We start from the raw sequence: 22,401 nt of genomic DNA, 5'->3' as shown, positions 1-22,401 counted from the left end.
TTAACATTAAATAAATTTCTAAAAGACAGTTTCACTTGGTTCCATCAAGTGTTTATCAAACTAAAAGTATTATTAAAAAATGTAAGAAAGAAAGAGCATCAAGTAAGATTTGGACAGCCTGGGCTGAACAAAGTAGTTTTATTTAAGACAGGACCTCTAAGAGGTTTGAGAAACCACTATGAAAGAGCCATATCACATTGATTTCTTAATTCTTTTGACCACAGAATATTTTTATTTTCATGTCTTTTTGGGATGTATAATGCCCTCAAATCTCTCAACTTAATGATGACCACATATTATAAAAATCAAAAAATTTATCTATTACTATCTAATACTTTAAGGTTTTCCCAAATGGTATTCTTGGATGAATTGTATACTCTATATGGAGAAGCGGATAAAAGGGAAATGAGAGAGAAGGATATACACAGAAGCTTGAACCTAATTATTTTATTTTCATGGAAAACATAATTAAGATGTTTATGTCCTAAGATTTTCTTGCTCGATACTTTTCCATTGTTGACTTCCTTTTATAAAGGATATAAGGCTGCAAAGCTAAAATATCTTTAAGATAGAAGTCTTATGGCTCCTAAGTTTAATTTTCTAGTCCCAGAGACATCCAATTTATGTAAATCGACATCACCTGAATTCAGAATCTCATCCAGATTTCAACAAAGACTTTTGAATGCCAAGAAAGAAGGGGACTGAATTTACAGACTCTAACACTAAAAACATATGCTATTCAATTTGAAAACAGAATAAAATTATTTTGGCAGAAACTTATATTTTAATGACATATATTGTTTAAGTGTACTACTTTTTCGTTTTACACATTTGTGGTAAAGACAGTGAATAAGGAAAAGCAAAGCAAAAATATCAATACGGAAGTTTTACTTAACTTGTTCATGAACTAACCAGAGGCAAACAATTTTAGTACTTCACTTATTTTTGTATTATGTTGATTTTGTGTTTGATATGGCCAAAAATATCTTTCTGATCAAAATTATATATTGATATAAATGATTTGTGTAGGCAAAGTTTTCATTTTTACTGCTACAGAGAGTGTGTTTGTATATTTTTACATGCTGTTAAATAACTTTTAGCCATGTTGATCTCAATTTCATTTGACTCTTTTAGTAGTGTCCACCATCATTTCAGGCTATTGAATATATAAGAGAATCCTGAGTATAAAAGTCCTTGCCCAAGAAAGAAAAGGTTGTGGAGCAGAAGAGAGAAAAACACATTTGTGTCCACCCAATCATGTTTCCTTCTTTTGACTCTTTGAATATTGATATAACTGCTACTTTTAACCCTTAATGGATATGCAAGTAGAACCACTTTCCTACTTGTTACACTACCAGTTTTGTCTCTTCCTGAACCATAGGAGCTAGGAATTTAGATGCCACATATGTGACAACATGAGTGCAGAAGACACACCCTGGGAACCAGCACAGGTGTGCAGACAACACAGATTAATCTCAGGTACCTGTTAGATAGAGGCGTTCTCTCCACACATCTGATCTGAATCGTGCTGAGTTCTTGTACACTACCTCGATGGCTTCCTGATACGTTGGCATTTGGGATGCGAAAAGTTTTTTTGTGTCGTCGTGAACAGCAGGTGCTGGTGACTCCTTGTTGTGAAGACAGTGAGGGACTGTGACTTGAAGGACGATTAACAGTTGCAACTTCCATGCAGCTTTCTTCAAAGACTTGTTCGTCCACAAACTCGTGATTCTGTTCCACAGTTGTAAGTAAATGAAGAAACAGAGAAGCACGTTTTAAAAAACAAAATACGTAGCTTTATTTTTAAAGCTCAAATATGCCCAAGTATACTTAGACTTGACACAATGGTTAAATAAAACCATTTTCATAAAGATTGACATCAAAACCACTTCTTTTTGGCATTTATGTGGAACTATCTTTGTAGTTAAACCTAGAGATTGACATCTGTAGGCTGATCTAGTGTCCCTTTATAGACTAACTTCATCTTGAAATATCATTTATTTATTTAAACATAAAATCTGGAAGGTATAAGCTAAGAAAAAAAAAAACACCCAAAAAATGAATACAGATAAAACCCACAGGGAAGTTATAAATTTTCACTGACTTTATTTTTTAAAACAGGTTGAAGTTATGGAAAATAGATTATTTTAATAGGATGCCCCAAGTTAGATTGTCTGTTATATATTAGCAAATATTTTCACTTGGGATTGAAAACATTTCTAAATGAGAAAATGAGACCCCAAGACACTATCCATTTATTTATATGTTCCTCTAAAAATACCCAGTGCAGAAAAATATGACTTATTAGTTACATAAATAACTGCTGTGAATGTGTCACTTTGTGTTTGACACAGAAGGGATTAGCATTGAAATTTTGTGGCCTTTTTTGTAATCTTTGTGATACATCACTGGCATCACTGGCTGTACTCATGATCTCTGTTTGCATTTGGGGTTTTTCCATCACTATTTCTTAACTTTTAGCCCAGTAGGAAATAGTAATAGGCATCATTTCACATATCATATTTTGTAGAAACATGATATCAATTTTGCTTTTAAAATGTTTAACAAAAACCTCCTGAAATGCCTATGCAAGAATTTCACCTCAGAAATATACAGGAAAATATTTTTGGTCTGAACTACTTGAGAATGACCTCAATTACTACTTTGTTTTTCTTTGCGTGTGTGGGGATAGTCTTATAATGGAAGGCTTTGCACATACTAAATTCCACTTAGCCATCTCTCATCCTAAAATATTAGTAAAACAATTGAAGCAAGACACTGGCTAATAAGAAATAGATTATGTTTTAGCTACTCGTTTTGTCATTTCTTTGCTGAGACAAGCATTTTGAAATAAATGAAATTTAACATTCTATTCTTTGAAGTCTAGAGAATAATATAATCAGACAAGACAGAATTTCATGTCAAATATTAAATTTCAAAGAAAAAATGGTGCACAAAAGATTCACAATCTGTTTTCTTCTCTTACAATGCATGGTTTCACATACCTAAGTTGCAATGCATGAGATTCTAATTTATCTCATCAGTGATTGAAAGTGTGGGAGTCATTCTGTTATTAGTTACTACGTACTTTTGTAGGTAGCACGATTTATATTAGTTGGTGTTAAATGGTTTTTGATTTTAAAAAAAAGCCCTCAAAAAAGGAAAATACAGGGAACAAAAAAGATAAGAATAAAAATATTTTACATATTTATTTATTTATTTATTGAGACAGAGTCTGGCTCTTGTTGCCCAGGCTGGGGTGCAGTGATACTATCTCAGCTCACTGCAACCTCCGCCTCCCAGGTTCAAGCAATTCTCCTGCCTCAGCCTCCCGAGTAGCTGGGAATACAGGCTCCTGCCACCATGTCTGGCTAATTTTTTGTATTTTTAGTAGAGACATGGTTTCACTATGTTGGTCAGGCTGGCCTTGAATTCCTGACTTCAATTGACTCGCCCACTTTGGCCTCCCAAAGTGCTGGGATGACAGGCATGAGCCACTGCGCCCGGCCAACATTTTATTATTAATGTATCATTTAACTTTCAAATTTATCCTACTAGGTTACAGACCTGTCCATATCTTTATTTAAAAATGCAAGTATAATCATGTTACTACCTTGTTTAAAACACTTAAATAATTTCCATGAGCTGAAGATCAAAATTGTCCACATGCCTGTAAAGCCTAGCATTACCTGGACACTGCCTTTCCCTTCACCTCCTCTTTTGCCATGCTACACTCTCTCCTTCTGACCACCCTCAAATTCTTTCACTTCCTCCCAGGCTGAGTTCCTTCCTTCTTGAGGTACTTCTATCACCTGTTAGCCCCTGCATTGCTCTGCCTAGCTAACTCCTAGTCACCCTGCAGGTGACTCAAGTTCCTCCAGGAAGCCTTGCCTGACCTGTCCCCTCATGGCTGTGCCCTCTTTGCTCCCTTGACCAGTGGCATCATTGTTGCTTTCCATGTTCGCTGCTCTTTTCCAGTAACAGCCCTGTCTGGGGTTTTGTTTTATAATGGAGGCTAATGGCAGCAGAGGCCACACCTCATTTCATGGCGTTTCTTGGGTCTGGCTCACTCTTGGGCACATAGTAGGCATGAATGACTCTATTGGTAAATAAGTACATGGACAGGCAATACTTTAGAACTGAGATTACAAATCATGTGTCACTCGAGAGTGAGTGAGATGACATGATCCAAATATGGTGAAGATTTTGTTCTGCTCTGTAATCATCATAGACTGTGACTCCTATTTACAAACTGGCTAAGAAATTGGTAGATTTGCCAATGAGGAGGTCCAAATGAGAGCTTGTAAGTGGAGAAATACAGACTCACTCCTTAGCACCCAGGGGCATACCAGTGATTACATGAGTCATTTTTCTAATGAGAATAGTTTCTTTTTTTTTTTTTTTGGAGACGGAGTCTCGCTCTGTCGCCCAGGCTGGAGTGCAATGGCCACATCTCAGCTCACTGCAAGCTCCGCCTCTTGGGTTCACGCCATTCTCCTGCCTCAGCCTCCCAAGTAGCTGGGAATTGAGAATAGTTTCTATTATCTATCTCTATTCATTATGGTTGTGAATGAAACAAATGCTTATATTCCATTGTTCTCTGTTTTTTGTTATTGCTATTGCTATTCTCTTGATCTAGATGTTAGGGAACCTCGAGCACCATTAATTTTTTTTCTGTCTAATCAGCATTTTAAGAATCACAAACAATGACATTGTTAGGATTTACTATTGGAAGACCACTCTTCATCTGCATTAACCGACTTCTTAGACTAGAGTTAAGATAGCAGCTAAGAATAAAACATTCTAAATAAGTTTCTAAAATACTTTCCAAGTTGAAATGTCATTACAGTCTTTCAAAGTAATTTCAAATATTGTGAGGTTTTGGTTTGTTTGTTTTTTAGCATGTTGTCCAGTAATGCAGACAGTGAAATCACACTCGGAAGCATGAAGTATGCAGAAAGGCAAATGGAATTAATGTCGGAGAGCAGAGGAAGGCAGTCATACTGTCTCCTTACCGTGGTTTTTTCCAGGCAGTGAAGCAGGTGGTGGTGCTGGGTTTCAAAGCTGGAGCCGGATTTGCTAACAAAAGCCTGCTCATCCTCTGAGGACTGTTAACAAAAAGAAGACAGAAGAGCTTTCTATTTTATTTGCAAACAACTCGAACCTCAGCTACACATTTCCACAGAGAGATCTGCTCTATTAACTGGCAACATTTTATTTATTTTTTAACTAGAAAGGAACAAATGTGCAGTTCCTGTAAAGTTGGATGATCGGCATTTACAATTTCATCAAATGAATGGTCTGGTCTTTTAGACATGCCTCTTTGAATTGAAATTTTAAATCCCTTTTACTCATTCAACTACCAACTATGTTTGTAAGATGGGAAGCTGTTATGTTTTGATGATCAAATTTAACCTAGTGCTTAGAAAATTTGGAAACCGTGATCATGCGTACGTAAATAAAAACTATTTTGTAAGTCAAGATTGGAATCCTAAATATTAAAGGAAAATTCTGGGGTAAAAATAAATTTTCTCAAATTGTAGTTTATGCCATACGATCTTCCTAACATTGAATGTTGTTCCCTCTTCGTTATGAAGTAAAAGAAGACATCATGTTAGCCACCCACCCCAACCCTTGATCCAAATGAATGTTAAGGAAGATAAATTTGAAATAAAAAAAAGAATTAGGCATTTGAATTATTGAGCTTTTTTTTTTTTTTTTTTTTTTTTTTTTTACCTTTACCATGTTAATAAGAGACAGGGTAGAAATATTGCCTAATGATGAATAGTCATCATGATTCACTGGCAGTATTTCATAGTGCACTTTCTAACCTTCTACAGCCAATGAGGATGTATAGGGTGAAGTTATAAAAAAACAAAAACAAAAACAAAAAAACTTTTGTTGTTTGGATAGCCATCGTCATAATTAGTCATAATAAAATTCTATGGAAGTAGAACTAAATCAATCTCAAACCAATAAATTGAACATTAAAAAAAGAGGTGTGCTTGACCGTACCTGCAGCTGATTACTGAGTAAACCATTCCGTTTGCTCTGCATGTAAGCATTTGCGCTTCCACTTTTGGCTGCCCGGATCCTGGCCAGTCTAGCTTTCTATAGGAGAAGAGCAATAAATATGCCGTTAACATTTACGAACTGTTTCCTTAAAACAGTGAATGAACTTTTGTATAATCCTATTGTCAGTCTACATATTATTAAAAGTAAGCCAGCTTTTCAAATGCAACTATTGAAAATTACCTCTCTACCTTTTTAAGTGCTTTATTTCAGTTAATATTTATCAGTAAAATCAATGAACTACCTTGGAGCTGGCTTATGCCTTTGAAAATTATAATTAAGTCTTTACAGTAAGATCAAGTTATTTCATTATTGTTTCTTTCAATTGTGTCAAAAGAAAAATAGCAGTATTACCTTATGTATATTTTCATGTATCCCTCTCTGAGTAACTTAATGAAATGAAGACCGGTAGCTCAGGAAACCAGCTGCCAACTCCTTTTTGTTTAAACTAATGTCCTTAAAAATTAGTAATTAAATACCAAGAATTGATTGCCTTCCTTCCTTCCTTTCTTTCTTTTTTTTTTTTTATAAGAACCACTGTTCATCTATATCTGCATCCTCCAATATAAAATTATATTTTTGCAATTACCCTTTAAGTTAGCCAAGGTAGATCCATGTCAAACAACATGGACTGTCTCTCTAAACCAACCAACCAACCAACCAACCAACCAACAAACAAACAAAACCAACTCTGAATTTATCTACTTTGTCTACCAGCACGGGTCCACACAACTGTATGCGCATCTGATTTGTGTTTCACTCTTGGATTGGCTGAAATGAAGAACATAGTGAGCCTATCCAGAGAGATTTAAACATTGTTTTTCATTTTTAAAGCATTTTTGTGTGTGTGTCTGTTGATAACATCCTTCAATGTAGAGGGTTTAGGTGACCAGTCCAATTGTTCCTCTAAGTTACAGTGAGATCCCTGAAGTGAAAGTACTAGGCATCTGGCTGTGTAGCCAGATTTCTGATATTCCATTCTACTTTCCAACTGCTGTTATTGATGCGCATTTAGACTGTCATGGAAAGAGTCCTGTTTTCCCTTCCTGGCGAGCACTATTTTGGTGATCATTCTATTTGTATTACATGTAGCTAGGAAGTGTATGTGAAACAGAGACTGGGATGGCTTAGATAAGTTTCCTGTAAGCTTACCTCACAAAATTTCTTCTTTTTCCCTTCTAAACAATCCAGAAAAATAGTATCTTTAGTCTCAAGTCCTGGAATGCTCTTTTTAATAAAAATTTTAAAATTATCTAGATTTTTAAATGAAAAATATATACATATGAAAAAATTTTTAATACTACAGAAGTGCCTGCAAACAATTGTCTGTGACCCTGGAGCCATCCCACTACGAGGCTTCAGAATCAATCATTGGTAATATTTCTAGAAAATCCTGTGAGAAATTTTCTAAGCCTAAAAGAGCAAGTATATATATTCACATGTATATACACATACATTTTTACTCCAGAGAATACTCCTCACACTCTTCTGCATTTAGTTGTGTTTTTTAATTACATCTTGGAACTCCTTCCATATATACATGTAAAGATCCGCCTCATTTTCTATGAATGTATAATATACTACGGTATAAACAAAGAAGTATTTATTTACCAGGCCAACTACCAATTAATTTTTAAAGCATCTTTGGCAACTATAAGCAATGCTGCCTGCATTGAATATGATGATGAGCTTATCTACAAGACGTATTTCTGAAAGCAAAATTATTCCTGGACCAAAGAGAGTGCGTGTGTGTGTGTGTGTGTGTGTGTGTGTGTGTGTTTCTTTTGTAAAGTCTTACCAAATTTCCCTCCAAAGTTATTGTACCAAGATGCCTTTCACACGTATCATTTGAGAGTAGCACTGAGATGTTTGAAGTTCTCAAAATCGCATTAAGATATCATCTGTCTTTAACACCACCCTTCCTCCCTTCCTTCCTAAATTTATTCTTCCTGTGTGCTGACTCCAGGTTAAAATAATATACTTTGTACAAAGATCATGCTTATAAATGATGAGAAAATTAGACAAATTTCACTCTTTGTTGGAAACATAATGTTTAGATCACTCAAAATACTAACACAATAGTAGAGAATGAAGTTGGAAGGTAGAAAATTTTTAACTTCAAAAGTTGGGCAGCAATTTCAGGATTTCAGACCAGACGCAGTAAAACAATAGCAAGTGACAAGGACACTTGGAAATGACTCAGAATTAGCCTAATAATTCAGAAATAAGCAATTCATATATTTGTTTCCAAAAAGGGATTATTGTTGAAATTTCAGTCTTAAAGTCTTTTTAGTCTCCTGGAACATTCATTGCCTTTCTACTCCAGACTCCCGACTCCTTCCTTCCTCCCTCCCTTCATTCTCTAAGCATTCAGCAGCAGCATTGGGTGATACTGTTTTCTTTTATTAAGGAAACATATACATTAACCAAAAACACTGTCCAGCAAAATAAAATGACATATATTTCTCATCATGTAATGGTAAGCCTACATATGGTGGAAAACACTACTGTAGAAGTAGTTCTGCGCTTAGGGACAAAAAAGAAGTTGCTTTAGAGACAGACTATCCATTTATGCTAAGTCATGCACTGTGTCAGAAAAATAACTTCCCATCTCAATTTCAATCATGGCTTTTCTTTGACCCGACTACAATTCCATAGGAGTTAATTGGTTTAATTGGTCTTGTGGAGCACCACAACAAATGCCTGTTGAATACTAGCCTTTATGACTTGTGATTATCTCTTTGGTTCCAGCCGGTAATTGAGGGAAATTATTTTACAAAGATATTTTAGAAAATCATTTTACTTCTGACCCTCTCAGTATGACAATCTTGGCAGCGCCGATTAAGTAATTGGGAGGTTAAAAGAAAGCCATCTGCTGGTAAAAACAAATGTATTCCTTTCAGTCTCTTACCCCTGACCCTTTTAGAACATACAACTTCTGGCACGGCAAAGTATCAGCAAATAATATGGAAGTTAGAGAAAAGTTTCAGTAAGTACTTTATCTTAGCTGTATGAAAAGTAGGAGACTTCTTAAATTTTAATTAAAGCAAGGTTTACATTTTCAGTATAAAAAAAGCATTATAGTTATTTTCAAATAATTTATTTGCCTTAAATGGTGATAGTGTTTGGAGAAAAGTTGTCTGTCTCATAAACATATTCTTCCTATGCATCCTGATTCTTCATAGCTGCAGTTTTTGTCTAATCATCTAATCTTAGCAGGATTTCTCAAAGTTGGTTCCAAGGAATTCATAAGTGTCAAAAGTAAAATCTAAATCAAACAGATGAAGCAAAGGACTGATTCTGTGGTCAAGAAAAGGCTGGGAAATGCTGAGGTGTTAAAAAGGTTTCTTTGCTCTTGGGTTCCTCACAACATATGACATTGTGGATGATTACTGTGAGGAGAACAGGGATACATAGTCTGCAAGTTTCCTCAAACTAATTTGACATAGAAATCTTGTATTGTGAAGTACAGGTTAGAATGCCGTGGAACACAATGGGTTTTATCAAGTAGATTGTTTTTTAATTACACCAAGTGACATAAACTTTACAGTGTATGTGTGGAACAGATGGTGGAAGTCAATCTGAGAAGGATCTATAAGCCAAACACGGCCGAGACACTGATTTCCTTACATCGTCAGTCATTTCTAGATGAGGTATGAGGTAGATTAAAGGAAGTTATTGGGCCATCTTGTTACCAAATCACAAAATATTTTGAAAAATAAAGGTATCCTAGGCAGCCTTAAAAGTGAGGTAAAGAAGGTGTTTCTCTTTGGTAATTCCTTACTCCTCAAATGCTTGCCCCCACACTCTCTGTAACATGCATTCTGGAAATTTTGCTTACAGTTGTTTCTTTCATTTAAAGGTTAGTAAAATGCCTCAGGTGGAGGTAGCATATTAAACTTTATCATCTCTTAGAAGTTTAAGACATTTATTGGAATCTTTTTACTTGCTAAGAAAAAATAACTGTGCTAGAAATGAGACAAGTTAGCACCAAACAACAATAAAAAGAGAGGAAAGAAGTCAGTGGCAGACAGTGCAATATTCCTAGGTCCAGAACTTGGTTATTCCTGGAGATGGCAGGGCTAAGCAGAAAAAGGCTGGGATTTGGGTCAGTGGAAGAGGCTAAGCAAAGAGAGGTCTGCAAGAGGATTCCATGTTGGAAGGGGTGAGAACTGAAAGAGAATATAGGAGGGCATCCGTGACCAAATTCTTGGGTGGAATTAGGAGCTGCGTAATTTTTGTTTTTAATAGTAGATAGCCTAAGAGATTACTCTCAGGTTCTAGCAAGTAGTTATTTCTTGCTTTTTCATTATTCTACTTAAAAAAAAATCTTTCATTTGGACATTGCTGAATGTACTAGGCAGTGGTTCTCAAAATGTGGTCTCCCAAATGGCAATATCAGCATCACCTGGGAATTTATTAGCAAATGTTCAGGTTTTAACCCAAAACTACAGAGTCTGATGTTTTGGGAGTAGGGCTCAACAATCTTTTTTTTTTTTTTTTCTTTTTCAGATGATTCTAAACTTTGAAAACCACCCTAGCAGGGTATGATAAATGGCAGATTACATATGGTTAGTACCTTTCTAAGTCAATGTGAGAATTTTAATGTGAAAATTAAAAATATTACACCATACATTGGCTCATTGATTCTAAACTTCTCACTGCATTTAGAATTATCTATAGGAATATCCTAAAACATTAATAGTTCAAATAATACTAGACTTCTTTTGCCTTGGACTTTAATCACTAGGTTTGTGAGCATGAGAAAGTTATCTGTAAAATGGAAATAGTATACTTCCTTTGCAAGTTGATTGTGAATGTTACAAAAAACAGATATAAAACACCTGGGACATTCTAGAAACTAGTGAGGGGTTTTGTTGTTGCAATTTGTATTATTAAATTATAACTATAATTACTACTATGATTATTATGTGATAATTACTCACAGGTTAGCCTGTGAGTATGCAGATGATTAGGTGATGTGATCCATATTTTAAATGAGCTGCTTCAAAATATCAACCTTCCCCTTGTCATTGCATTAATCTAGCTTTATTTTGGCTAATACATTCTACTCAGTAAATATTTATAGACTAACTAAGAGAATCAATAAATCTATTAAAATACAATTACCAAGGGTGGGAGTGGAGGAGAGGTGTCACAGTTTAGGCCTATATCCACCAGCATGTCAGTATGTGCTAGAAATGAGACAAGTTAGTACCAAACAACAATAAAAAGAGAGGAAAGAAGTCAGTAGCAGACAGTGCAATATTCCTAGGTCCAGCACTTGGTTAATCCTGGAGATGGCAGGGCTAAGCAGAAAAAGGGCTGGGATTTAGTTAAGACTTTATCAATGATTGATAGAAATGGGGTAAACGATGTATTCCCTGTAAACAGCAGGAGCGGGTAGCAAAAGCAGGAAGAGTATTGCAAATGGAAGAACCTAGAAGAAGGAAAGTATTTCTGATGGTGATGATGGGAGTGTTCTCAAATTAATACTGTGTCTATTTCGTGCTTTTGCTTGGTCTTGACGTGGCAATTGAATTAAACAACAAAAATATGGTCTAAAAAAACCATTTTGTAACATTACTTTTATTTGTTGGACTGATATTTTTACTGAATTGAATGTTTACTTGACTGAATTAGTTGGTTATTTTTGCATAACTTTAATATTTGGCACATAGCCCAGTCCCAGATAAATTTAAACTGTCTTAGCCTAATGGGCATTTGTTCTGTTTTTTTTTTTTTCCCCCCTAATCTCTTGGGAAGGAAAATAGGAAACATCCTTTGGTAACTTATTTAGTTCATATCCAAACTGTTCTTTCTTAGAAGATTATGTTCAGTTTATTGGTCACAGTCTACATACTGGACATATTATACTTGGTTATTATATTTGACTTTATTAATCTAATTTTTCTAATAGTAAAACTTTGTAAAATTCATTGCATTATGGCAGAAACTAAAAATATAGCAAATATTTTAAAGATTCCTAAAAGCATTCACAAAATATACTTTTCAATTAGTGTACTTTTAGAATGTCACATTACTTACTTTTGATTTCTAAAGGTATTTTAGTATTTAATATTTAGTAGACCAAAAGGCTTCTAAAATACTCTAAGGTTTTCTTTATTGATTTTTTTGTTGCAGATGACAAACTCTGAAGAAATACAGGTATTTGGGAAATTGGTTTATCAGAAATTTAGATTTGTGCTTCCTATAGTTTTCATATAGTTGGCTCTTATACCAAAGGAGAAATGTCTAGAATGGAGATTGATGGGTGGTTGAAAGTTAAACTTTTGGTAGGATCCTGTTTCTTTAGACAATGAGCAATTGTACCCAGTGGAGGGACTGGACTGTATGGGCAGTGTCACGACTGTGGTGCTTGAAGGTCCTTGGTGGTGGGGTCAGTTGTGGCTGAAACCCCTTTACCTCTGCTTGCCAAGGGTATGTATTCCCTACATAAGACTACAACTGTCCAGAGGGTGCCTTTTTCTACTCCTCCCTATTCATTAGATGATCAGTTCTCTATATCCATGTTGACTGGACTATTTCTAACTCTTCTCTGTAATAATTAAAGACTAGGCATTCGTCCAAAAATGAAGAGTTCCATAAAGCAAGTAACTACAGGACTTGGAAAAGTGATTCTTTGCTAAAGGAAGATCTTTGACAAAGGGCATAAATTAGTTCTCTGGACAAATATGCTGTGTGGCCACACTGATTAACTAGAACTTTCCAAAGACTTACTTCATGAGATTGTATACTTTACTTAAGAGGCTGACATTGTTCATATGCGTGTTTAAGATCCTGTTCTGGAATTACCTACAAAGCCAGTGAATAACTACACCAAAGCCTCTCATGGTATTTTGTAGTTATGACACATCACCCAGGTTGTGCATCCACTTTAGTCGCGATTATGAATGGTTTTGGATGTTTTTTAAAAAATGAATCTATCCTTAAAGGACAAAGATATAATGACCATGAAGAATACTGGAAATACAGTGCCATAAGCCCAAAGGAAACTACAGAAGAGATTTCCAAGATTGTTTCTAAGCAACAAGGGCCCTGCCTCTCAAGGTGACTATTTTGACAAGGATTGGGGAAGGGAAGTATGATAACATTTACATAGCTTTTCTGAGAGGCACCTTATCATAGTGTTTGTGTGTATGAGCCTAGGAGCCAGACTAGCTTGGATGGAGTGGTGGATCTCCAACTGAACAGGTATGTGACCTTACAATTGCTTAATTTGGGAATACTGGAGAATTCCCATCTATAAAATGAGGATAATAATGGTAACTAACTGCTAGAGTTTTCGTGAAGGTTGTATGTGTTGACTCAAGTTTAGCCTAAAGTTGCCTCCTTACATATTTTAAATTTAGCCTAAAGGTTTCTCTATGCATAGTGAACTGTACCTTAAATGGAGGAGTAAACAGACTGTAACCCACTCTGTGCCAACCACTGAGTTTTGGCCAATCAAAGGGGGCCAACTGCTCCAATGGTGTTCAAATAAGGCAAACGCTGAGCTATAATCATTACAACTGTTTCTGTACCTCACTTTTGTTTTCTGATTGTCACTTTCCTTTTACTGCCTGTAAATCTTTTTCTATCATGTGGCTGTGCTGGAATTTCTGCGCTTACTCTGGCTTGAAAGGCTGCCCAATTCATGAATTGTTCTTTGCTCAATTAAAGTTTTCAATTTAATTTGGCTAAGGTTTGTCTTTTAACATATGAATTCTTTTGTGAAAAACGTTAGGCTAATGTCTGGCACATATAAACCACAAGTAAACATTAAATATTTATAATATGATGTGGTTATATAAATTTACATATACTTGTATATAATCTTAATCTTACTGTTTATTATTTTCTCCATTTTATAGTTGAGTGTACACTATGCTTATTCTTGAGGGATTAATTACCTGGCATGAAGTTCAAACAAACGGTAAGCTGCTAGGACGAGAATAAAACTCAGCTACAGATGATCAGATTACTTCCTGTGTCAACTATGTAAAATATCTGAGACACATTTTGGTGCCCTTTAATAACCCTCATCTACTAGAACCAGCTTGACCCTTAATAGATACAGACTCAGTGAATCAGACCTAGAAATCTGATTTTAATAAAATTTGCCAAGAATCTGTTTCTGATTTTGCTACTGTCATTAGTGCTGCTCATCAAATATTTCTTATTTTCTGCTTCTGGCCCCATAGTAGAATTGTATTTTCCTGCCCACTTCGAAATTAGACACTGCTGTGTGATTTGCTTTAGTTAATGCAATAGACAAGAAAGTGACTCAAACCACTTCCAGGAGGGGCATTAGGAAGCAGTGTGTGATTCATCGTGCCCTTTACTCCTCCTGGAGACTGCAGAAGCACACTGTCAAGATGGACTCTCTATTCTCTGGACAAGTAATGGACTTGTAGCATGATTCAGAAATATTGCTTATTGTTTTAAGCCCCTGAGATGTTAGGCTTCTTTTTAGTGTAGAATAACCTACTCGGTCCTGATTGATGCACATACTGACCAATCCAGAGCACTGAATAACCGTTAAGAAATACTAAAGCTCATTATAAAAAGTGGGAAGTGCTAAACTATGGTTGCATAGAGCTGAATACGCACCTTCTGTGCCCTTCGTTTGTCTGCTCGTTGATTCTGGTGGTAGATACGACTGAAGTTCGATACAATCACCGGAACTGGTAGAGCAATGACCAAGACCCCACTCAGCGAACAGATAGAACCAAAAATCTTCCCTGCTATGGTTTTTGGCACCATGTCACCATACCTGAGTTAATGAAAAAAAAAATACATATATTGTTTTAAGTCACAGAAAGACATTTCTACCTGAAACTAATAATTTTTTGCTTTAAGTCAAATGATTTTTTAGACATGTCTATTTCTACTTTGTGACTACAATATACATGGCTTCAGATGTTAATGTCAGAAATTATAAATATCTGAATATAAAAATTACCTTTCAACCTTGTAGAAAATGATTCTAACATTAAGGAATCTTTTTGATTGGAAAATATGTTAAGTCAGATGATGTAATGATAGCTCTTCAATTTTTCCTTTATACGCCGTGACATAGTTCTTTACATTTATTTAATACTCAATAATTCTATGCTGAAATTTATAGTCTGGATAACACAATTTTCCACTTAGTTTTTTTTCAACATTTAGTTGGTTATGAAATTTAAGTAGAAAAAGTAGCACATCACATTCCTTTCACCAGATGTCATCATTTAAAAAATAAACTTTTCAAGGCCCCCATTAACCTTCACTTGTGAAATCTAATGGCCATTTCTCCATAAAAATCTAACTCAATCTCTCATTTGTAGCTTATTAGTTGACTATTCTCTCCTTGAAAGATTCCTTTTATTCTTGGCTTTAGTATTAGCAAATATTCTTATTCTCCCTTCTACCTCATTGGCTACCACTTCTCCATCTTTTTTTCTGCCTCCTTTCCCCTTATCTGATTTCTAAACCTTAGAGTACTTTAGGTCTCCGTCTTCAGTCCTCTTATCTTCTCCATATAAACCCACTTCCTATGTGACTTTGTCCAATCTCATATCTTAAAACTAGCTCTACGCAGCTGACGCTCTGACTTATATTGACAGCCATGATGTCTCTCCTGAAAACCAGATTCACATCTCGAGTGTTCTGGTCTGATTGTTTCTACCCCTGGATGCCTAAGAATCCACTAAAATTTAAATCAGACAAAATGGGACTCTTATTTCCCTAGCTTCCTCTGCCTCTCTCAAATCTTTTCCTCCCACAAGTCTGCCACCTATAATTAAACAGAACCACCACCATGCAGTTGTTCATACCAAAACTGGAAGAGCCATCAACGTAATTGCCAGTATCAACATTTCATCTCTTAGCTGGTCTTGTTGTCTCTGGGCACACCAAATTTTATCCCATTCAAGCCTCTTTATGACAGTAAACCAAACCATGGTCATTTCTTGCCAGAGCCATAGATATAGCTTCTTACCTGACTCTCTTTTCTACATTTACCACTTTACAATTCATACCAACATAGCAGCCAGAATTTTGGTTTTAGAAATGGAGATTAGACAACTGCTATGTTGTTTAAACCCTGAAATGGACTTGAAACTGAAATAAATCCAAGCTCCTCAGTTTTGCCTCCAAGGGCCTACCTCATTTAGTTCCTGCCTATATTTTACACCACCTTTCACCAAGCTCACTGGCCTCTGGCCACACTGGCCATCTGGCCTTCTGTTTTGTGTGCAGCCCCCAGATGGTGATTATTCAGGGTGTCATTTAAATGTCTCCATCCAAGTGATTTTCTGGCCACCTAATTCACAGTAGTCTTACTGTCTTCCCTAATCATTCTCTATAACATTTCCTCATTTGATTATCTTCAGAGTACTTATTAACAAGTAACATTTTCTTATTTATTGATCTATTTTTTCACTCCTCATCCACCCTACTGACATTAGAATGTAAACCTGCTAAAGCAGGAGCTGTTCTACTTTGTGTTTTGTGAGCATAAGGCCAGCTCCTACTTGAATGAATACATTTTCTCTTCTTTACTGATGGAGACTGTCTAAGAGTGCACTCCTGGGGCAGGGGACAAGGAGGAGTTCTTTCCATCTTATTGTTGCAGAAGTTACCCAGCTGTGTCTGAGCTCCAACTATTCCACGCTCATTCTGGGGCTTTGGAGAGCTCAATGCTCAGAGAGTGTAATCCTGAGAGACAGGGCTCGAAGGAACTCACATACTAGAATCCATACTCAAGGGAGTTTAGGAGGACTTGGGGTTATATTGTATCTTGAGAGGTAGCCTAGGCAATAGTCACTCTAACATTGTTTTGTGGGAAAACATATGTGTGTCAATATGGAGATGGAGAGGAATCGGCTGAAGAAAAACTTGAGAGAGACAGAAGGTGATACTATCTAGTGCCACATTTAGTGACCCTATTCTGAGCTCTGGTCCTTTGCATTGAAGACTCAGATACTCATTCCTGTTGGTGTTTGTGGGTGATCAGCAGTTGAGCTAATTTAACATAGCTAAAGTTCCCACAAGGCTTTGGCACCAGAATGACAGTATTAATTTATAGTACAAAAATAATAACCTAAGAACCAGAATGCTGTGTTCATATAAAACATGATCTCCTTCTATCTGGGAAGCTAAATTATAATCTAAAGGTTATGTTAGTGAAGAAACAGTGAAAACTAAAGGAATTTAGAAGATGATTTTTAAAAGTCTTCTTACTATAGAGATATGTCAGTGGGACTGGAAGGTCAACTCCTTTTTATACAATGCTGTGTACATATGAGACAAATTATGTATCTGTCACAGTTCCCACTGAATGTCCAGCCATATTTGATACACAGTGTTTTTCCCCTTTGCATTGATTATGCAGTAGGCCCCAGAGAAGGCACACACACAGACACACACACACACGCATGTACACGCGCGCATACACACACACACACGGCTTTTAAAAAAGAGATTTGATGTTTAATAAAAACTTAATTATTTATTATGGCTAAAGAAGACAAGTACTGAGTCCATGTAATTGAAGTAAGCCTTTTAAAATATCAATATATAAAATAGCTAAGGGAATCCATCATATACTTTCTCCTGCCCTTGAAAGACTTTTAAAAGTCATTATTTATTATTTAATTTTTGTATTCTTGGTTCACTATGTCATAGGATAGGCAAGCTCAGAATAGTTGCAATTATTAGAGAAAATTACGAAAAGTAAGGAGATACACCAGTTTGTTGAAAGGCAGCAAATTCACAGTCTAGTAGGATCCATAAGGGAAAAGAGGTTTCAGATACATAAGAGAAGCTTCGTGTCATAAAGCTGTGGTAATCGACATAAAATAAAATACTTATTTTTTAGCTCTACCATCTTTGTTTTATAATCCAACATTCCTTCACAACTGAGAAAGCACAGGTGAGTATTTGCAAGGACTAAGCAGGACTGCAATGATTATGGTGAGAAGAGGAAGGGGGCACGAAGTGTTCATCAATGGGTACATCTTCTCTCACGTTTACACTCTTGGGTAGAGACACAGAGTTTCCTCACATTATAGCCAGTTAGGATGGTCTCCAAGGCTCTGCTGGTGTGAGTTAAAGCAGAGGAGATAGTAAGAGAGTACAAGGAAGTAGAACAGGCAGGGGTGCTAAGACAGTCCAGGCTGTCCTGCAAATTCTCATGTAAGGACAGCCTGAGCCCTTGGCTGGTTCCCATGGAACACCAGCTGCCTGCTTCCTCATACTCCTTGGTACAATTTACATTACTCCTTCTATCCTTCTCCCTGCTCCATTTTACCAGTTTAAAGTTGACTGCTGTTGATATTTGTAATATTTTAAGCGTATCTCACTATTTGAATATGTTGGAGAAGAGCAAAAAATATAGTATGATTCATGTCTGTTTTTACATTACTCATTTTGTCTCTCTTCTCATTTAGGAGTGACCTGGAGAAATGAAAATGGGTAATGTTTATCTGCAAACTTGTATTTGAGCATAGAATCTGCTAGGGATGGGATATATCTCATTGGCAAAACCAGCTGCTTTTCTTTGTTTAACAAAATATCTTCTAACTAGTATTCAAACTCATAGCAAGAAGCAAAAACGCATTATACACCTCAGGAATCACATCTCTCTGAAATTCTGTGGAGGAAAGGCTTAGAATAGAAAGCTTGTATTGCGAAGTGACACTTACCGTGGTGAAATGCTCATTGAAAGCTTAAGTGTTTCTAAAATACTGCCACTTTTTAATGATTATTTATATCCTAGGCAACTTGGTTTCCTGTTGGTACTTTATTACTTACATTCAATATAAAAAAATACATCTCATTTTTCCTGACTCCTTATTTGTAAATTTATGCTAAGCCCAGTAGGATTATTTATTTCGTTCTTTCTGTTTTTCTTCAAAATTTTATATTATGTATTCAGTCTTTGAAAAATCATTTCCCAAAAAAAGTTACACCGAAACATGACATATATGTGGGGTTTATATTCATATATATATTTTTTCTGTATTTAATAAGATTGATTAAAAGACTATGAGGAGCCCCTAAAGTCTAATAAGATAAAGAATGAATTCACAGAAAAGTAAGAAGGAGGCCGGGTGCGATGGCTCACAGCTATAATTCCAGCACTTTGGGAGGCAGAGACTGGTGGATCATCTGAGGTCAGGAGTTCAAGACCAGCCTGACCAACATGGAGAACCCCCGTCTCTACTACAAATACAGAGTTAGCCAGGCGTGGTGGCACATGCCTGTAATCCTAGCTATTTGGGAGGTTGAGGCAGGAGAATTGCTTCAACCCAGGAGGCAGAGGTTGCAATGAGCCCAGATTGCACCATTGCACACCAGCCTGGGTAACAAGAGCGAGACTCCACCTCAAAATTAAAAAAAAAAAAAAAAAGAGTTAGAAGGAAACAAGAGAATATGTCATGAGAGAATAACTATCAAATATTTTAGATAATACAGCAACTTGAACTTTGTTAATTGAAAGGAAACTTTTCTCCATACTACTCTTTCTTTTCTATTTTTTTTTTTGAGACGGAGTCTCACTCTGTTGCCACGCTGGAGTGCAGTGGTGCCATCTCGGCTCACTGCAACCTCTGCCTCCTGGGTTCAAGCAATTCTCGTGCCTCAGCCTCCCGAGTAGCTGGGATTATAGGCACATGCCACCACACCCAGCTAATTCTTGCATTTTTAGTAGAGACAGGGTTTCACCGTGTTGGTCAGGATGGTCTCGATCTCCTGACTTTGTGATCTGTGATCCAAAGATCAGCCTCCCAAAGTGCTGGGATTACAAGTGTGAGCCACCGTGCCTGGCCCCCCATACTCTTTCTACTCTCCCCCGCTTCTAAGTTTTCCTTCTTTCTCCTATATTTACTATGTCAGTAGAGCCACCAGTTTCCTTCTGCTCTTTTTTCACCCTGGACATATCTGCCAGACCTCATGTTTACCGCTCCCTTTCCTCCTTATATCAGTTAAAAAGGTACAATGTGGAAGTGCCCTTTGCATAAAAATGTTAATTCTAAATTTGCATACTTCCCAAAAATACTGGCTAAAATTTTATATTTTGTTAAATATTGAAGATTATTTTGGATGGAAGACCAATTCCTCAGAAAAGATTTAATTTTTGGCTATTAAATATTTCAGTCTCAAATATTATCGAAAAGTTTCATGCAAAGTTCTTGAATTCTGGCATGCACTCTACTTAATGCTAAATCTGGTGAAATCTGATTAATTCAGGCAGACAATGCATCCATTCATCCATCTATCCATCTTCCTATTTATCAGGTAATATTGATAGATTGAAAATGTACATAATTTTAAAACATAATTCATTATAAACCAAATTTCACTGATATGTTACTACATTTTTCCCTGTTTAGTATTTCTTCAGAAGTTGCCTGACTAAAATGTGGCTGTCTTTATATCTCAAATGGAGAAATATTCCCCTGAATTTTCTTACACCATCTTCAAACAGTACTGTTAGCTTCCTAGTCCTATTCACATAGTTTCTATTTTTTTCTCTTTTTATTTGATGGGTATAAATATATGTTCATTTGATGGAGTACAAATGTTACATAAGGCAAATCTCCACAGCTAATGCATGACTTTCCACCTCTGAAAGTATGTCCCACACATACTGAAAGAGAAAACAAAGTCATGTAATTGATAAATAATCATGAAGACAGAAGATATCCTTGTACAACATGAAGAAAATGCTGATTTTAAAATAAACCTTGATGCTTACTGTAACTCAATCTCTCACATTCTCTTTTTCATTTTTTACAAGGAAAAATTGTAAATTACTAGGTATAAGGAATAGAATGAATGAACAGATCCTGTGCAGGTGCCCAGAAGTTCAGGAGCATTCTGTACATTGTGTAGGGCAGTTGCTGGTTCAAAAAATGCTGCATTTCAACTACTACAATAATTAAAATAAACTCATATGGGACATGAATCAGTATTTGGGGTGTAAGTATTTGAAAAGCAGGTATCCTTTAAAAAGTTAGATGAAAGTAAGTCATGTATATAATGTCCCGGTGAAAGCCGTTAGTTGATTATGTGTGTACATCTATGCGCATTTAAATTATTGATGTATCCCTTGAATTTTTCTCTTTGACCAGAGTGTTAGTCTGAGAGGTCTAAGAAAGAATTTATTCCGACCTGGAAGCTGGATCACTTTGTAACTAGTAATTCTACCCCTTAGGGTGAGTATCTATGTTATTCATGGATTTTCTGCCATCAGCTTGATATTCTAGAAGGATCACAGTTTGATGGATGATTTTTATAGTAGCTATAATGTTTGCAAATAGCAAATGACCTTTTTTTGAGTGTTGTTACATAACACCTGCTTGTGGTATTGAACTTGTTTGCCAGAGGGACTCTGGTATTACTTCACAATAGGCAGATTTCTCTTTGACATTTTAAAATCGATATTTGCCTAAAAAGTTGCCTTGATTTTGTCTCTACCTCTCTTGCCTGGAGAATCAATTCCTATACGATCTCACCTCTGCAGGAAAGCCCAAGAACATTTTTTTTTGGATCACCTAATGTAATATAGTTGTTTGAAGTACTCTGTATTATTTCCTGTTTCAGCCAAATTATGAGCTACTGTTCTTTTAACACTGCATTTAAAACAATCTCTTTCCACTATTCAGAGCATTAATAATCTTAATTAGCGCCCACTAAATGAAAGCGGAAACTAGAGGATTCCACACCCTAATTAGAGATTTTTACCTCGGAGTCTATGCACTGTCAAGGAATGCGTGGATAAATTCAAGGGAGTCAGGGAACTCCATGATACTGTATGTTTTCATATGCGTTTTCATGAAAAGTGTTTTCACAGCTATTATTAAATTATCCAAAGTGTTACAGCCCAAATAATGTTTAAAACTCTTAATTTGAATACTTAAGATACTTACGGGAATATCAATGTTAAATATTGTCAACATGAAGAGTCTGAACCCACAATGCACGAAGGAATTGCTGAAAAATATCAGCATTATTTTATAATTGCAGAAATACAGAATACCCACTAGGGGGCATAAAAACCTAAATGAAAGTTTGGAAACAAACCAGGTCTTTGCTGGTTTTCACAAGCTGAGAGCGAGAGAAGTATTTCCAGTAAATTGCCTGTACCGATTCCTTATCTTTGCCTGCACACATGCCATATTTAGGATATATTTTGGGCATCTTATTCCTCTGGAAATAGTTGACCCATACCCCACAAATTTCATACATTATCTGTTTTCAAGTTATTTCCAAAAAGATGCAAAAATAATTCTGACAGCATTTTGTGTTTCTTTTACAAAGATAAGTAATTTTCTGTAA

At 36.0% G+C, this 22,401-nt stretch overlaps 1 protein-coding gene across 1 annotated transcript in view; it reads right to left on the bottom strand.

Moving 5' to 3' along the window:
• KCND2 (potassium voltage-gated channel subfamily D member 2) overlaps nt 1-22,401 on the bottom strand; it is a 487,058-nt gene that overhangs the window by 2,827 nt on the left and 461,830 nt on the right. The window contains 4 exon segments of the mRNA NM_001261699.1: nt 1,484-1,731; nt 5,016-5,108; nt 6,016-6,111; nt 14,686-14,848. Coding sequence (NP_001248628.1) covers nt 1,484-1,731; nt 5,016-5,108; nt 6,016-6,111; nt 14,686-14,848 — 600 coding nt within the window.

This window comes from Macaca mulatta, chromosome 3 (genome assembly GCF_049350105.2).
Source record: "Macaca mulatta isolate MMU2019108-1 chromosome 3, T2T-MMU8v2.0, whole genome shotgun sequence".
In the NCBI taxonomy this organism is placed as follows: Eukaryota; Metazoa; Chordata; class Mammalia; order Primates; family Cercopithecidae; genus Macaca; species Macaca mulatta.
The sequence above is the reverse complement of the archived record's forward strand: the minus strand, read 5'-3'. Positions and strand labels throughout refer to the sequence as shown.